This window comes from Macaca mulatta, chromosome 14 (assembly GCF_049350105.2).
Source record: "Macaca mulatta isolate MMU2019108-1 chromosome 14, T2T-MMU8v2.0, whole genome shotgun sequence".
In the NCBI taxonomy this organism is placed as follows: Eukaryota; Metazoa; Chordata; class Mammalia; order Primates; family Cercopithecidae; genus Macaca; species Macaca mulatta.
In genome coordinates this window covers 84015117-84033916 of record NC_133419.1, presented here as the reverse complement: position 1 = coordinate 84033916, position 18800 = coordinate 84015117, and the positions used below count along the sequence as shown (strand labels likewise).

Sequence of the window (18800 nt, the reverse complement as noted above, 5' to 3'; positions counted from 1 at the left end):
CAAAGTGACTGTATCATGTTGCATTCCCACCAATTTAAATGAGAGTTGCAAGGGCTCCACATCTTACTAATACTTGGTATTGTCAGTCTTTAATTTTAGCTACTCTAGTGAGTTATCAAGTCAACTTTGACTTTAATTTGCATGTCCCCGATGACTAATGATGTTTTTCATATGCTTTCTGATCACTTATATATTACTTATGTTAAATATCCAGTCAAGTCTCTAGCTCATTTTTTATTGGTTTTTCTATTTATTGTTCAATTGTAGGACTTTAAAAATATTTTGAATAAAAACTGTCAGATATATATATTGCAAACATTATTTCCCACTTTGTGACTTGTCTTTTTATTTTTTAAATGACCTCTTTTGAAGAACAGACATTTTTAACTTGGGCTGACGTCCAATTTAGCAACTTTTAAATTTATCATTTGTGCTTTCTACATTCTATCCATAAATCTTTGCCTACCTCAAATGATAAATATATTGTACATTTTCTTCTATAATTTTACAGTTTAAGCCTGTGTGTTTAGATCTGTAATCTATCCCTTAATAATTTTGGTGTTTCGTGTGAATTGAGTCAGTTTATTCTTTTCCAAGTTACTCCACAGCATTTGTTGAAGCAGTTTTAGCTATGGGAAATCCAGGTGAGCATGAGTGAGAGGTTGGGCTTGTGGGAGTGAGGTTCAGGAAAGCAGCCTAAGCTGGAAATATTGCTTTGGGGAGAGCCATGGTTATTATAGCTATGTTAATAAATAGGTACAACCATTTCTAACCTCACCAAGCTTCCTCTTTAATAGCAGCAGACCCAGAATAATATAACATGTCATAGTAAGTATATGGTATGGGTAAAAACAGATATATAGAGTTCTATGACAACTTAGAGAAATATACTAACTCCACTTCAAGTTGAGAAAATGAGATGACCCTTAAGCTGTTTTGAAGATAGAGTACTTCAGCCAGGTAGACATGAAGTGGAGTGGAAGGGCAGTCCAAAATTACATTGTTTTTGTCAATTAGAATTCTGAAATAGATAAACAAAAGCATGGCAAGCACTCCGTGTATTCTCTGCTTGATATCTCAGGTTTTTCTGATAATAGTGTGGCCTTCTTTGGAGAATACCTCTCTCTATACCTCCCCCACCCCAACAGACCACACCTCTACCACGGCGAAGTAATTTTTATGTCCACATAGACCCTGCCCACTGCCACCACTGTCATAATTAGATGACACAGAGCTGAACATCGAGTCCGTTCTGAGCACATCAGAGATCTTCCCTGAGATCTTTTAGCTTGAATGCAAAGAGTGCCAGAGTCAGTCACTGGTTTAGAAACTATAAGAAAGAGAGCTTAGGATTCAGTGGTAACTGTGTTTGCCACCATGTAAAAGGGTCTGATCAGTAGGGAGAGAAAAGTAAAGCAAACATGCCATGAGATAGAGGGAGTGTCCTGATTGCATTTGAATCTTCTGTTCTAGTTCTTCATGTGGTCTAGCTGCATGTGACCTATCTCGTTTGGTTGTTCTACAGTTCCTCAGATTTGATGAGATTTTCTAGTATCCTTTCAATAAAATTCCTTTTCTGTAGGGTAGTACAGGGCTGCCACATAGTCTGTGCCCTGCTCAACTTCAGGAGACATCCTTTTCAAGCATAGGCACTTGTAGGCAGGGAGCTCCACCCAGAAGCCTTTAGAGATTTACCTCATCACTAAGGGCTAAGGACAGTGAACTGGATGTCTCTGCAATCTGGGGCAAGGTTGACAGGAATCATTTGTTTTAACTAGAAAATCTATACAAATTTGAGGATATTGTGTAAAAAAAAAATAAGAAATATGCAGTTCAACCTATAAAACAGCCATAAACATGGCTGTTGTTCCTTCATCTTGTGGGACGTAGTCAGTCAGTGTTTCTGAAATAGCCTCAGGTAAATACCTAGGAGCCCAGCAGAGGGGTAATTTGGGAATAGAGCTAGGACAGCTCCTGGATCCTGGGATGGTGGTAGAGCTGGCATAAACTAAATCTGCGGTTTACAATAATCTAGTGTGCCATTTAGTTGAGTGTTTCTGGTTAATACGAAACTTCTATTCAATACTGTTTTAAAAAATTATAATTATCAGTACAATTCATTTTGGTTAGTCTATACATAAATAATTAGGACTTAAAGTGAAACTCAAATAGCAGTTTTATTTGCTTCAGCTCTGAGTTCCTGTTAATACCTGCCAGGGCAGCTTTATGATGTGACTAGTCTTTAATCCACAGCGGCCAGGTGGCAGGAGCCATGGTAGGCAGACCCTAATGAGGCAAGATCAGACCTCTTTAGTTCATTAAACCAGACAAGGATTTATGGTAGAAAGTCCTAGGAAACATGGGGTTTGAGTGCATAGAAACATTCTGCTTTGATACCTCGACTTTATTGCTTAACACTGGAAAACATCACATTCCCTTTAGATTGAATATTATTTGTTCAGCTTCTCTAGGTCATAGTTGACAGTTCTATTATTGTTGGAGTCCCTCCCTAAGAACAGCTCCATACATGATAAATAATTGGTCAACTTGAAAATCCTCCCACTTTTTTACAAATAAGCCAGTTTCTGCATTGATCATTGATTTGTTTATTCACTAGCAGACCATCTACCACATACTAGGTTAGGGAGATCTTGAAAATAATCAGTAAATGAAATAAAAATAAGCCCTTTACTTAAGGAGCCAGTCTACACAGTTTAATAGAAGACAGTCAAGTAAAAGATAAAAAATAGAGAGCAATAAATGCCAGAATGTGGGCAAACACAAAAGGAGTTGGAGCATGTATTCATTCAACAAATATTTATTAAGTATATACTATATGTACATGTTCTAAGGCACCAGAGAGGTGGGAGTGGATGAAAACAGATTTCTTATTTTCAGGGAGTTTACATTTCCATGGGGAAAACAGACAATAAACAAATGTGTATGCAGGCAGATGGTGATAAATGTTAAAAAGAAAAAAGAAAAGAAAAGAAAAGAAAAAAGAAAAGAAAAGGAAAGGAAAGAAAGAAAGAAAGATAGAAAGAAAGAAAGAAAGAAAGAAAGAAAGAAAGAAAGAAAGAAAGAAAGAAAGAAAGAAAGAAAGAAAGAAAGAAAAAAGAAAGAAAGAACAAAGGAAGGCAAATATTAATAGGGCCAGTGCAATTTTAGATAGGTCTGTCAGAAAAAGCCTCACTGATAAGGGATATGTGAGTAGAACTCTGAATGAGGTAAGGAATCAGCCTTCTAAGGGAAGAAGATTACAAGCAGAGGGAACAGCAAGAGCAAAGTCCCTAAATCAAGATTCAAGGAAATCTTGAATTTAAAGATTCAAGGAAAAGCAACAAGGCCAGTGTGGCAGGAGGACGGTGAGGCAAAGAAGGCACAGTGGCAGAAGAGATCAAAGTGGTAGCTAGAGCCAGATTATGGAGAGCCTTTCCAGCCATGTTGTACATTTTGGGTTTTATGCTGAATGAGGTGGGAAGCCACTGGAGGATCTCGAGCAGAATGACATGATCTGAATTACAATTTTAAAAGATCACCCTGGCTGCTGTAAGGAGAATAAAGTGCAACAGGAATAGGTGGAAGCAGGGACACCAGCTGAGGTCAATATCATGCTCCAGGCAAGAGATGGTGGTGACTTGGACTGGGGTAGTAGTGGTGGAGATGGTGAGAGGTGGTCGGATTACGGGTGCATTTTAAAGCTGAAAACACAGGATTTATTAACTGATTGGAAGTTGGGTGTGACAGAAAGAGAGGAGTCCCTACAAGTTTGCAGCCTGGGTAACTGGAAGAGTTAGAATTTCCTAAGTTGAAGAAGACTGAGAGAGGACCAAGGTTTTTGTTTGCTTGCTTGGTGTTTGTTTATTTGTTTGTTTGTTGAGAGTTTGCAGAGAAGACCATGTGTTTGGTTTGAAGGCTGTATGTAGTAGATATCTAAGTAAAGATAGTGAGTAGGCAATTAATTGGATATATGAGTCTGGAACTCTGGTAAAGTTTCAAGCTGGAGACAGGGAAAGCTCCAAGCTGGGAAGGGAGGGAAAGGAGACTCAAAAACTGAGTCCAAGTACCCCCAATTTTTAACCACCAGGAAGATCAAGAGGGATCAGCAAAACAGACTGAGGACAAATGCTATATGGGGTAAGATGGCAATGAAAATGTGGAGGTGTGCCAGAGTTCAAGGAAGCAAGCGTTTCAGGAAGAAAGATATGATGAACTATGTCTAATGGGATGATCAACAGAGTAAGATGAGACCTGAGAATCAACATTTGAGTGGGCAACACGAAGTTCATTGGTGACCCTGAATAAAGCGGTTTAGATCAGTAGCCAGAAAACTTTTTCTGTAAAAGGCCAGAGAGTAAATATTTTAGGCTTTGCAGGCCATCTGATCTTTTTTGCAAATACTCAATTCTGCTGCTGTAGCACTAGTCATAGGTAGTACATATAGAATGAGCATGGTTATCCTCGAATAAAACCTTATTTGCAGAAACACATAGTGGGCTGGATTGGTTCATGGGCCACAGGTCACTGACCTCTGGTGTAGATGATGGTACAATATTTAAAGTGTGATTGAAGTAATTTCAGAAAGGAAGAGAAGATGGGGTGACTTTGGAGGAGTTTTGCTGTAAGGAGAAGCAGAAAGATCTGAGTGTTGCAAGATGAGAGAGAAGAGAAGGTCTCTATTTCCTTGGGAGAAATGAGTATGACATCCCAGACAAAGTGATGCTGTAGATGTCTTGGGCCTCAAAGTTAAGGAAAACATCCTACTTACTATGCATTAGAGTGATCATAAAGTCCAGCGTATAATTTCAGCTACCCCTTAGCTATACTTGGCTTGGTCTCTATGCCCTTTGGTTACCTGAGCTTTTTACTGGAATTGAGCCTCCCCAACTTAGACTGCTGACTGAGTGATGTGCTTTTATTTAGCATGACCAGTCTCAGAAATAACATAAATGGGGGAAAAATAAAACAGGTTTCATCTGGGATTCCATTTCACAGAACTTAATTAGAATGATTGGCATCTCGTGATTTTGATTTCTTCCTAAGCAAAAAAATTCTAAATCGAATTTCATTTTTTGAGATCAAAAGAGGATTAGCTCCCACAATTTCATAAATAATGAACCCAGGTCTCAGCCTTCACTAAGCTACAAGTGATAGTCTTTGGGATCTGATTTTTCCCTACTTTTCTGATCTGCTTCTTTTTCTTATTTTTAGGTACAAGTAGCCCCTGTGCTTCATGCGAATTGGAATTGTTTTTATTCCTGGTGTTAGATTTGAAGTAGTAACAAAAAAAAAAAAAGAAAAAACCTATAAAAAGGAAACATTTTTCCTGCTATTAGCTACTTTTTAATAAGTATTTTTAAGGCATTGCATTAAATGCTTTACAATTCAACTTTTTTCTTATCCTTATGAAAATTTTTAAACATGTAAAAAGTAGAAAAAGTAGAATTATGAATATATTTTACCTATTACTAAGCTTCAATAATTACCAACTCATATTGGTATAATCCCCTGAATTATTTTGAGAGAAAGTTGTAGAAAATATGACTTTTTATTTTTCTGACTCGGGACTACACATTACATTCCGTTTGTCCTATTTCCTTATCTCCTTTAATCTAGAATGATTCCTTAGTTTTTATGGTTTTCATGACATTGACATATTTTGAGAGGATATCTCTTAATTTTAATTTGCCTAGTTGTTTCTTCACGGTTAACTTCAACTAATTCCTTTTTGACGGAAATACTACAGAAGTGATGTTGTGTACTTCCCAGTGTTTTCCATCGGGAGGCCCATGGTGTCACGTTGTCCCACAATTTGGTGATGCTAATTTTGATCACTTGATTAAGGTGATATTTACCAAATTTTTCCACTATAAAGGTATCTTTTCCCCTCTTTTTAATAATTAAATAATCTGGGAAGAGATAAATATCCTATTCCCCAACAAACTTTCAACTAATAGTTTAAGCATCCACAGATGATTCTTCCCTGAATAGACTATTATTATGATGATTACAAAATAGTGATTTCCTGACTTTATCATTCCTTCTATAATTATTAGTCATACTCTAAAGAAGAGCTTTTCTTTTATCCCATTTTTAATTATATAATTTATGTATTTTTGATAATCAAAGTGAACTCAGATTTTTTTAATTGAATGTGTTATACTTTATTACTGTCATTATTCATTTTAATATTCAAATTATCCAGGTTTTGTTTGTGTCTTTTCACATGCTACCATTCATTCTAGGTTTTGTTTGTTTATTTGTTTTCTGTTTGGTGTTATGTTTATATTTAATACTTCTTACTTTCTTTGAGCCCCATGAAATGTTTCAGACTCACCTTATACTTTCCCTGCTTCAGCCTTGGAATCAGCCATTTCTCTAAAACATTCTAGGTTCTTTCGTGGAAAAGGGCATCCGGAAGACAAAATCTGAGTACTGAATGTGTATTTTGCTATTAGGGTATCATTACATCTAAGCTCTTTTAATGGACAGAGAAGAAATAAAACTTTTTAGAAAATCATAAGTTTATATCTCATGCCTCTAATTACTAGTCACCATCGTAAGATACTTCCTCTCCTTCCTCCAAACCACGTTTTAATCTCACCTTTCATTCACAGTGACAATCCTGGTTCCCAATGACATCCATGTTTCTACTCATTTGCTCAACCCTATAGCACACACCAAATGGTTTCAGAATTGTCATGCCTTTATCACAACCAGCAATAAACCTGTTAAGCGAAGTTCAAGGCTTCTTTACAGTTTTACCTGTACAATATACTCAGGGGGTACATAAGTACTACATCCCTCCCATATTATTTTGAAGCAATCCAATGCATCAGATTTTTTTAGCTCTTAATATTGCAATATGGCATGACCATAATGCCATTATTACACATAAAAATTGAATATTAGTGGATCAACAAGTATCCAGTGTTTTTTCAGGACTCAAATTGGCTCAAAAGTATCACAAATGGGTTTGGTTGTTGTTGTAATTGTTGCTTTGTTTTGTTTTATAATTTGTTTGTTTGAACCAAGATCAAAATAAAGTCTATACATTGTAACTGGCTGATCCTTCTCAAAGTCTCTTCTGATTGTATGTTTTCCTGCCATATTTTATTTGTTTCTTGCAATTTTATATAGATGAAATCAGATCGTTTGTCTTGTAGAGCTTCCCACGCTTCGGATTTTGCTGATTGCATTTTTATAGTATAAATTACCATGTTTCTCTGTCCTCTTTGTTGCTGTAAACTGGTAGTTGAATCCAGAGGTTTGGTTAGATTCTGATTCATTTGAGGGAGTTTTGTTTTGGGAGTAAATAGAGGTTTGCAAGACTACTTTGTAGTCATACTTTATTCTTTTATCAGAAGGCATGAAACATCTGACTGTCTCTTTGTGATTGTAGCAGCTACTGATACTCAATGCCTACATCCATTAGTTCATTAGGTTTGCAAAATAATCTTTTTTTTAATTAGGCGATTATAGACACACATGTATACATGCATTCACATAGACACATTTCTGTAAACAGATATATCTCAAGCCAACTCTAATCTTTCCCTTAACCCCTCTTTGTTACATTATTACTTGTTCTTTTACCTCACTTTTTTTCAAAGTTCTCTTTTTATGTGTGTGAAAATAAGATTTGTATAATACAAAGTAGTGACCCAAATATACAGTAACAACTTTCCCAGGGGAACATAATTATTTTAGAGGAGAAATGAGGAGAGTAAAATAGCATGTATAAAACAATAAGGAGGTCACAGAAAAGATGTATCTGAGCTCAGTATAAATTTAAACCTAAATTCTGCCCAGAGAACACTCATATCACTAAGATGACATTCTAGAACTAGGAAACTTTTAAAGCTTGAAAAACTAAAACATGTCCCTAGTTTTAAAGTTTTCTGGATGATAAGGATAAAAATATGTCAAGATTCACTCATGTGTGTTTAAAAACATGGGATTTGAGTAGGAAAATAATTTGAGGTTTTTGTTTTGTTTCCTTTCATGAAGCATGTATTTCATCTTAAGCTGGTTCACCAACGCCATTACATCTCAGGGTCAGGCTGGGCAATTTCATGCCATTTGACCTAACAACTTGGAGACTTCTGAGTAATAGTGACTCCTAGTATGGGTGTTCTAATGTCTGTCACAACATGAAAGGTATTCATTTAACAGAGACAAAACAAAATCAGATAAACAAAAGACATGTGTATCTAATTGACTGCAAGGGTTGGAATGAGTGGTTTATTCTTATTCAATTAAAGATAAAAATTATTTACACCAAATAAAATTAGAAACCTGCTATGTTTCTTCTCAGTCCATGGTGTGAGGTTGGGAAGAGGGTCCTTTTTAAAAAGACATGGCTTCATCGAGATATAATCCACATAGTATACAATTCACTCACAGTATATGACTCAATGTTTTCTAGTATATTCATAGAGTTATGCCACCATCACTTCAATCTAATTTTATAACATTTTATCTCCCCAAAAGAAACCTCATACCCATTGGCTGCCACTTCCCAATCTCTGTGCCCACTATCCCCAGCCCTAAGCAACCAGTTTACCTTTGTTTCCACAGATTTGCCACTTAATGGGCAATTACCTTTTAATTGCCATTCATGGCCTGTCACACTTTAATTCTTCCTTTTTTTAACATTATCATAAAAAGAAAAATTGAAGAAAGGCCAAAAAAATATGAATGAGTATCACAAAAATTGTAACAGGATAACCAAAAGAGATGTTGTTGAATCCAATACCATCTGATGATTTAAATAAATAATCTTCAAGCATCAAGCTATGGGAAGAACACACTTAAGAGAATCAAGCACTAATAATTTTCAACATAAACTTGAAGCAGGCTTAAGTTGCAGAAACTTGTGATGCTCTTAAAAACAGTAATATTTGCAACCAGGAATATTTGCAAATTCAATTTCTGACTTCTCTGCTCACCAATTTTGTGGCTCTGGGGCAAATAATAGAAGATTTATACACTTCAGATTCCTCTTCTGTAATATGGGAATAATGATGGTATTAACTTCATGAAGTTAGCATGGAGATTAATTCATGCAGAGCTTTTGGAACCAAATGTGGCACATAAGTGCCCAATAAATGTTATTGTTTTATCATCTTTATTAGTTAGAACTCAACATTTTAGGTCAAATTCCAAAATGGAATTTTTAGATATGCCAACTTGCCCCATGCCACATTTGATGGGTATTTTCAAAGTCTCTATTTAAAGATGTTTTCTGCTATGAAAGCAATGGATCTAGATCTAAGATACCGTCATGTAGACAGACAAAGAATATCATTGATCAAGTATAATTAAGAATAGAGCTGTAAATCAGTCATCGGTTGCTTCAGAACCATGTGTTCTATAAATAGTACAATTGCTAATTTATTATTCTCACCTAGCACTCATGTAACAGATTTTCCTTTTCTATATTAAAAGAAAAAAATTACAGCAGCAAAAAAGCTTATATAATGGTATTACACATGTCTAATAAAAATAAAGAATACTGTTAAAGCATTATAAACCACATATAATCTCTTATAGTTTAAATGTTTAGCTAAGATCCTAAACATATGACTTTTAAGTCTGTGAATGTGAACTGAAATTGTGACTTGTTTTTTTTTGTCCACAAATGTAAGGAAATGTAACCACCAATAGTTTCATTACCTTATCTTTAATTCCAATCTGAAATGGCTTTTGCTAATAAGACTGACACATTAGATATGTTTATTCTTAAAGTATTGTTGTGTATTTTCTGTTCTTTTGAAAAGTGTGGTGCTTAGTAGTATTATGTCCCAATCAGATGATTCATGATACACAACATTTTCATACTTGGGAAATGTTAACACATTATAGTCCTTGCTTTGAAACATAAAAGAATTAATCACAGATAACACATTTTCATATTCCTTTGACCCTTGAGACCATTTAAATGATGTGGCTTGCATGCAGCCCCATTTTGGGCCCTCGTAGCCCTCTACATTGTCCCTCTATGTCTGCATTTTCACCCCAGGCTTTACTCCTCTTGGCATTGTTTTGTATTTGCATGAAAATTTGTAATTTTTTTTTTTTTGCATGACAAGTCATTGGTGATGTTGAAGTTAAATGTCCAACATACCTTGCAATATCACATGCCATTAATTCTTACATGATTTTTTTCTTTTATTTTCAGTTACTGAAGTTTAAATATGCTTGAAATGTAAAAGTGGCATGAAACTGGAGTGATGCAAGAATATTTAGTATTCTTTTAAGGACTGTCATTTTTAACTGGGAAAATTTGGGGGCAGTTCTCAACCTTGTTTTTGGACACCAACCCTAAATTACAAATGATGATAAAACCATATTGAGCATAGGTGCTGTCAGCAGAGTAATAAATTCTGAAGTGATACCTTTTTTTCCCCTCTGAGAATGTAATTTTAGTACTTGAATGTAAAGTATATGTCCTCTAATTTCAGAAATTATTAATTATTTGATTCACTATTTTTCATAAAACATTCTTAATGGGCATACAATTGAGCTCTATTACTTTGCTGAAAGTTTCTACTACCTAAAAAAGTAATGAGTTACTTACTGAGTGACAGCACCAACATTTTAGTACTTTAATGTTTCCTAAATGAACATGGTTACGAAAATGGATATTTGATATGGGAATGTATGAGTATACACAGAAGATAAGTTATTTATACCATTTTGTCTAGCTTCAAATTCATAAGGGTACAGGACTAATTCCCACCAATGGGACAAAAGTGCACATCCAAGCAAGTTTCCTTTCCTTCTAAGTAGTCACCTTGCTGCTCTACATTTATTCCTAACAGCTGCCATTGCCAAAAATGTTCTTGAATACCTGTTTTCAAATTACCTTCAGAGTCTTTGGCACCTTCATTTCAATAGCTGTGTGTTAACAAATCTTGATCCTTGGAGAGTGATTTTAATTTTTTCAGCAGCTAAAAGACCCTCAGAGCCAAATCAGCCAAACAAGGATAGTAGTCAATCTGGTAAAACATATTTTTTAATGATATATGAATATGAAATTAGTAAAACCTGCATGACCAATAGCTTATAAAATGACTGTCAATGCATTTCCCAAAGAGAAACCCCACAAAGCATTTGCATAAGAACAGCAGCAGTGGAATTAATGGAATTTTCTTAAGGAATCTTCTAGGCAAGCACATGATATCCACTTGAATGAATAAATTCTAATACCTGTATCATATGATGTATCTATGTGTTATTTTTAATTCAGCCTCATTTAAGCTAATGGAATAGTTAAAAATTTTAAAGACAGTCATTCTTACTTTTTTTTACCTGATCAGGATCTAGTTGAGTCACTGCCATTTTTCCTATGATATGTTAATATCAAGTTAATACCCCTTTAGCAGCAATTTTAACAGATTTTGGTTGATTGCCTCCTGGCTGTCACCAACTAGCTCTGTGATATCAGTACAGGACGCAACTCTGTGCCTCTGCCTCCCTGTCTACAAAATGAGGACATGGGTCTAAATTATTGTTAAAAATCTCTTTTGAATAAAAATGTTATATTCTAATGATTATATATTCATGTATAAGGCTATAATTATCATATATCCTTAATCTACATACTTCTTTGTGCAGTTTTAATTAAAACTAAGAGAAGCAACTCAAATTCAAATTATTTTAAAAGACATCAAGACACTGAGAAGAAAACCAGTTTTTCCAATAAAGTATTTTCTACGTGATGGTGATAAGAAGACATTTGTATAGCACTTTATATTTATATTGTCCTTTGTGGGTCTCACAACCTAAGAGCTGCTATCATTGTCCTCATTTTGCAGATGAAGATATTGAGGTTCAGAGAGATTCAATTACCTCTCTAAGGTGATGAACTAGCAAGATGTAGAGCCAGCACAAAAAAATTCTGGGTCTTCTCCTTCTAATTTAAGACTTTCCCTCCATCACCATTTATCTGTAACCAGTCTTTTACATAGGAGACAATTTTTCCAAGGTGCCACTATTCAGAATTTATACTCCTTGAAAATAAAATTGACCTTTAGAACTCTCTGGCACCACTTTAGAATTATTCACTTGCGTCACTACAGCTCTCTGTGCTTTTACAAACTAGTTGTTTTGTCAGCATGAGTGTGACAACAATTAGACGTCCCCTGTTTTTGCCCCATGCCTTTTCTCCTTCACAGTCATTCAATGACAAGCGTAAAAAGAGCTTCATCTTTTCACGAAAATTCCCATTCTACAAGAACAAGGAGCAGAGTGAGCAGGAAACCAGTGATCCTGAACGTAAGTAGATTCTCAAAGATAATGTCACATGCAACATAAGAGAAATAAATTCACAGGCAACACGCAGGATGTAGGCTCTCCCACGCCACACACCTAGGCAAACAACACAGCAGGCAGGCAGGGCAGGTCTACTACTGTGACCAGTGTTTGACTACAGTCTGGATCCCTCCTTTCACATGACTCTTCTTTGCAGAAGGCATTGGACAGAAACTTGCCGAAACTGGGACTTGCACCCAACCGACATTTCTCTTTGACCAGGAATGGGTCTGGTTTGCCTTTTCTATCATGCAACTCTCTAAGTCTTGAGACAAATTCTTTTCTGAGAAGAAATATTGGATTCCATTGACACATATGTTTTTTGGAATGTTAGGAACAATTAAATTATCTTTATCAATTACTAACACATTTGCTCACTCTTTCCCTCCTGCAAAACACTAAACACTTGCTGGGCACTGAGCTTGTAATGGTGGATATCATTTAGAATTTGCTATGAAATTTGGAGAGGTTTATTCCTTAAGTGGGGCATTTTTGTGGCAACATGATCAACCATGGGCCAAAAATGGGCATTTGCTGAATTTTTTTCTCTCTTACAATCTTTTGTTTAAACCTTGAGTTGCTCTGCAAATCAGAAATTTCCTTCTTGAATCTCAGCTCAAGGAGTTTGGGGTGAAAGTTGGTTTAAAAGAAGAGAGAATGGGATCCAGATTGTTAAGGCAGCACGGTCTGTCATGGTAGTATTCATTTCAACTCCACTGACTTCTTCCTTCCTCTTCCGTGGCTGTTCTTCCTCTCTCATTGCTCTCTCTGGGGACTTCCATGCAGGACATCCCCGGATTAGGTGACGACGGTTATGGAACAAAGACTCTGAGTAAGTTTCCAGGAATGGTCACTGTAACTTTTCTTTTCTTTTCCTTTCCTTTTGAGTTTGGCTTTTGTTCCTTTTCCTGAGGGCCTTTCACTCCTAGCATGCACAAGATACGAGTTTTATTTGTTACCTAGCTGTGAATGCTCCTACAAAGTAACTTTCGATCGTTTTGTTCTGCATGTCAGCATTTAAAAGCAAAGTGTATCAGGCACTCTAACTTCTGTTGCAGTTAACACCATCCCTTTCTGACCAAGTGATATTATCAACATGGTCCTGATGCCCACCATAGCATCACTTGCTCTGCGCTTAATACCTCCCAGAGAGCAAGAAACCATGTTGAAAGAAAGGGTGAGCTAAGTGTTCTAGAACAGCAAAATAGAAATGTACTTTATGTTCTTCCTTCTGTTTTTTCACATGGAAATATTTAATGACCTTGTCAAATCTCATAATTGGGTTGTACTTTGCTGTTAGTAAAGGAGCTGTTTTGTAGTCGAAAGGAACATGCATTCTCTAAAAGCAAATTTTAAGCTACTTGATCTTCCATGAGTATTTATTTGTTATTAACTTTGATTTTTTTTCTGACTTGCGGTGATCCTGCTTGAAATGTTTATATGATAAAGTTTGGATATGTAATAATATGCCTTTCTATCAGTGATTTATCAGCTATATTACAAAATCAGGTCTTCACTTTATAGCATAGAGTGAAAAACAAAATATATTAAACCTTTACATTTTCTAGTTGTTCATGTATTTAGTCTGTGTCTGATTTCACTAAGCAATTAAAAAAATAATTATCCTGTCTCTTAATATACTACACTATGACTTTTCCTCTTTAATAACTAACCCCATTGCGTAGGCACCAATGAAATGAGAACAGAGTTTTGTGTCTTTTGCAACTGTATCACATGTTTAAGTTTTTTGTTTTGTTTTGTTGTTTTAAATTAACAGCTATGGGCAATATTTTTAGAAGCTGTTTATTTGTATAAAACAAAACTACATTGAACTGGACTTTGTTTTCAAGGGCTCTTTCTATAACCCTGAGTATTGATACCCCCTCATAATTCAAATTGTTCATTTGGAGAGTTTTTAAAAGATATTTATATTTTTAAAAATCTGATCAAGAGTACTGATCTTAAAGATGAAAACTTTATTTTTGAGTCACTATATGGAATATGACAGAAAATTTTTCTTGAATTTAGTGGCTGAAGTTTAAATATTGATTTCAGCATTATCTGGACAGCATCAAGCACCACCAGAGAGAATTTGTAAATTTTCAATTTGAGAGGGAAAAGAAACATCTTAATATATTGTTAATAATAAACATCACTAAAAAGTAGTGGCTTTTGGAGTGTCAAAAATATGATACCCTTTCAATCCAGAATATGCAAATGTCTGTTTGCTCTTTAAAAATTGAATAAATTTTAAAAGTAAAGCTTGGCAACAACAACCAAAACCCCAGTCATCCCCAATTCAAGGCACTTAAGATAATAATCTACATGAAATACACTATTATTGGTTATGTGCCTTGACTTTCATTTTTGTAACTGAAAACAGATTTGCACAGGTTCATCCACACTTCTTTCCCTATTGCCTCTTTGCACTTGCAAAACGTGTGCCCAAATTAGTAATGCAATTCTGATCATAGACCAACACAAAGAAATGATTTGTGCAAATTTAACCCATGCTTTGGTTTTCATTCGTTTCATACTCTAAAACTACTCTATCCAATTGGCAAGAATATATGATGTCAAAGCACTTTTTTATTGTTAGAGAATAATTTTATATATTATTTTTGTCTTTCTAAAAATGCATAACTATTGTCACTTTTTAAAAAACTGAAGTTATTTATAGTGAGCTTCAGAAATCGAATAGTCACATGTTCTTCATTTAATTAAAGTAATATACAAATAAGTTGATAGACTGATGAGTGTGTCATCTATAACTTAACAAGCAGTATGGATGAAAGAAAATGATTCTGGAAATAAGAGCTCAAATTCTGGCACATAAGCAACACATCCCTGTTAAGTTAGGTGAACTATGTATGAAAAAATAATTTGGAGTATTGCTGTGCAAGCAAGTCATTCAGCATGAATTTAAAAAAAAAAAAAAATACTTCATGCCAGAACTTGTACTGTGTATCAGGCCATTTATCTCCTGCCTGTTCCATGCCTCCAGAATTCAATAGCTATCCAAGCAAGAATCCTAAAATAAAAACAAGGAACTATTGAGCTGATTCATAAAATATTATTCAGTGACTCACATCTTCCTCAAAGATTTCAACTCACTCACTGAAGCAGAAAAGATCTTCAAGAATTCCTTTTCATCCTGAGAATGTGTTTAGGAACTATTTAAATAGAAATAAAATTCAAGGGATTCCAGGGATCAATTAGCAATTTGAATTGCAGCATTCCAGCAAAATGCTTAAAGGCTAAAATTGAGAAATAAAAAACTCTGCAAGAAAACAGTGCCCACACACCAGAAGCGCCTGAATTTATAGTCAAGAAAACATTCTGTCAAGACATACTATTCACTGTCACATAAATCTTGAAAGTCAGAGGTATATTAATGGGTCATAGTATTTTTCTAATCGCCTAAGTTGACATTATGCATTTTTTGTAATTAAAGATACTTTCTTCATTTGCTAAAAAGAAGAAACAGCAATCAAGCAGCGGGTTCCTGTAAAATGGAGATAAAGTTTTCATCTTCTTTATCTTATCTGAGTTTTCTTAATGCAGCCTCCTCTGCGGCTTTTACTTGCCTTTCGCTCACATTTCTAGTAGCCTTGCATGAGTGTATTCCTTTCAGTTCTGGCTGCTCTTCAATGCTTGGTATCTCTTTAATTTGCTGTGCTGTTCTTGCAGAACATGTTTCTTCTAATGCCAGCGATAGCGAAAGTAGCTACCGTAAGTTACTGCTTTGGTTTGCGGTCCTTTTCTTTGCAATTGCCCCATTGCCTGTGGTGGTCATTTCAGATTTCTGTTGTTGTTTTTCAATTGCTACCTTTTATCATCTGTATTCAAAGCAAATGGCTTGAAATGAAATCACTGGATGTGGAAAGATAAAAAAGACACTAGAGCCATCAGTGGACCCTTATGTGATTTGTGCAAGCAGTAGTGGTCTTGCTAATAAACAATTACAACCCCAGTTGGTTGTGACTCAGTGATTCAATTGTCACAGAGAAGGTGTGTAAAAAGTTCAACGTGGTGGATTTTTACATTGTAACCCCCAAAATAATTGAAACTCTCAGCAGGAGGGTGGAAAAATCATCATGGTATTGTTTTCCTTCTTATTTTGCCATTTCCTTTCTGTTCTTGGCTCCCCTTCATAGGAAAAACATTTATAAATTAAGTGTTCCTTTAAAATCAGGTGTGAATCTTTTACATCACTTTCTCTTTGATTAATCATTTAAGGTAGAATACTATAACATTTCTGACTTTGCTTTTTTGATAATTGGGGAACTGATGGAAGAGTTTCATCTTCTAATGTTGAAGGAACTTAATTTTTTTAATGTGACCAAGTCTTCTTAGATCAGAAAACTTAGCTGAAAAGGTAGGTAACTATTTAAAAGTTATTTCTGGTCTTTGTTTGGTCACCTCAAGCCATTTGCTTAGTGTATGAAAATATCCACCAAACACCAATCATATCCTTTTGATCAGTCCTCATGGTTTCTTACCACCTACTTACTTACTGGTTTTTGGTGACTAACATAGGTACATATTTTTACTGGGATTCTTACAATTTCTGTAAGATTAATTTATATTCCTTAGTGAAATGGGTTACCCAAAAAGCAGGCCTAATACATGTGACCCACAGATACTAAGGCAGAAATTGGTATTGTCTTTTGTTTGAATGAGTATTGTATTAATTGAAAACTAGAATTGTTTGAGGTTTTCCCCCCGATTATAGCATGGTACTTTATAAAACTATGCCTTTTTGAGGTGGAAGGCCAAATAGTGGTACAACACTTAATTTGGATTTTGAGAGAGGCTTTGGAAAATCAGAGGGGCGGCAAGTAGGAGAGGAAGCACAAAAAAGGAAAGATGGCAGATGGAGGTAGGCTTGGAGGAGGAAGATGATGTAGACAAAGGAATAAAATGAAAAAAAAAATTGTGATGAGATATGCTTGATTAATCAAACATTATTAGACTGATATAAGAACCACCTAATTTTCTTACTGATGAAAGTCTTATTGATAGAAGAAATTCCATCAATTCTTGCTGATGGAAGAATTCAAAAGGTTCTTGTTGTCAACACGGTAACATGACAACATTTTTACATTCTTTATACTTTTATAATTTTATTATTATCCTAATTTCAGAAAAAAATTGCCTCCCCCCTTTTTCATTTTATTTTAAACCAAGAAACTAGGCCAAGAAGAATTGACCAAAGCTTCTGTTAATAACACCTAAGCTGCCCTCAATTTAGTATGTAGAAAAATATAACTTATTTTCTGGGGTTCCAGGAAGACCAATGACACTAGTTTCCTTGATATTAAGTTTTCAATTTTCAAGTGTTGTGCTTCCACCCAGTTGACACAGGTACAGCAAGAGAAAGCATCATGCTTTATCTTTCAATTCTTTTAATGGAAAATATATACTATACAAGAACTACCTTTTCTTATAAATATCACATTTTTATAGAATATTTTAAAGGCTTCTCTTCTCTGTTTCAGAGGTGGGAATATTTTTCCCAGAATTATTAAGTTATAAAAACTGGCCCAAGACTTTCAACTCTTTGACAGATTTTTGGAGTGATGTTCCAAGATGACATCACTAATTATTTTTATTCTCAAATACTAGTTGCACATAAATGTTTATCGAATGAATAAAGGAAACACTTGTAGACATCTCAAATTATCTATGAGAAAAGAGAAGAGTTGGAACTGGATTCTATGACATTAGTAAGGCAAATATGGAATCTAATCATCTCTATTGTCTTGAGTTTCATCCAAGGTTATAGAAGGTCAGCCACTCAGTTTGGTTTCTTTACAAATGAACAAAAGTAAGAAGAGTCTTTATCACAGCTCAGAGGAGAAAAATGACATTTATTCCTCCAGAATGGAAATATGAAGAATTCCAGAGGAATGTTTATTTATTCATTTGGTACCTACTATACATGAGGTCCCCTGGATACCATTAGACCCATTGTGAATATCAACTAACTCTAGATCTAAGCACACATAATAGTGGGAGAGATATATAAATAAATTTAAAAGTGCACAAAATGTGACAGGTACTAAGATAGATGTCTGGTTCAAGAATAGTGGGAGCGTAAGAGGTAGTTTCAGAGAGGAAGCAGCTTTGAGCTGAGCTTTGGAAAGTTGAGGAACTTACTAGCTAGACAAGATAAGGAAGGAGCTTCTCAGAAAGAGCATTGCCACGACAAAAGACACAGAGGTTTGGAACAAATATATTTTCCAGAAGGTACCAACTCTGAAGTCAAAATAGGTTACATTTTTCTAGTGAATTCCTGGCTTTTGCTGTAATTATGACTAAAAATAGTATAAACAAATACAAAAAAAAAAAAACCCTCTTTTCACCAATATCCAGGTGTTGTATTTCACTGTTATACTTTACTATTCCATATCCACTCTGGGGACAAAATGGCTAAATAATAATAATAATAATTCAGAGTTTGAAACAAAGACCTAGGC

General features: G+C 35.1%; 1 protein-coding gene across 16 annotated transcripts in view; it reads left to right on the top strand.

The window, feature by feature from the left end:
• Nucleotides 1-18800, top strand: part of DLG2 (discs large MAGUK scaffold protein 2) — a 2228225-nt gene that overhangs the window by 2186893 nt on the left and 22532 nt on the right. For 8 of the 16 annotated variants that reach the window (XM_077964104.1, XM_077964105.1, XM_015115419.3 and 5 more), the window contains one exon: nucleotides 12183-12282. In XM_077964104.1, coding sequence (XP_077820230.1) covers nucleotides 12183-12282 — 100 coding nt within the window. Of the gene's footprint in view, nucleotides 1-12182; nucleotides 12283-13104; nucleotides 13151-18800 lie in introns of all 16 variants that reach the window. The other 8 variants (XM_015115421.3, XM_077964114.1, XM_077964112.1 and 5 more) reach the window with 1 other exon arrangement.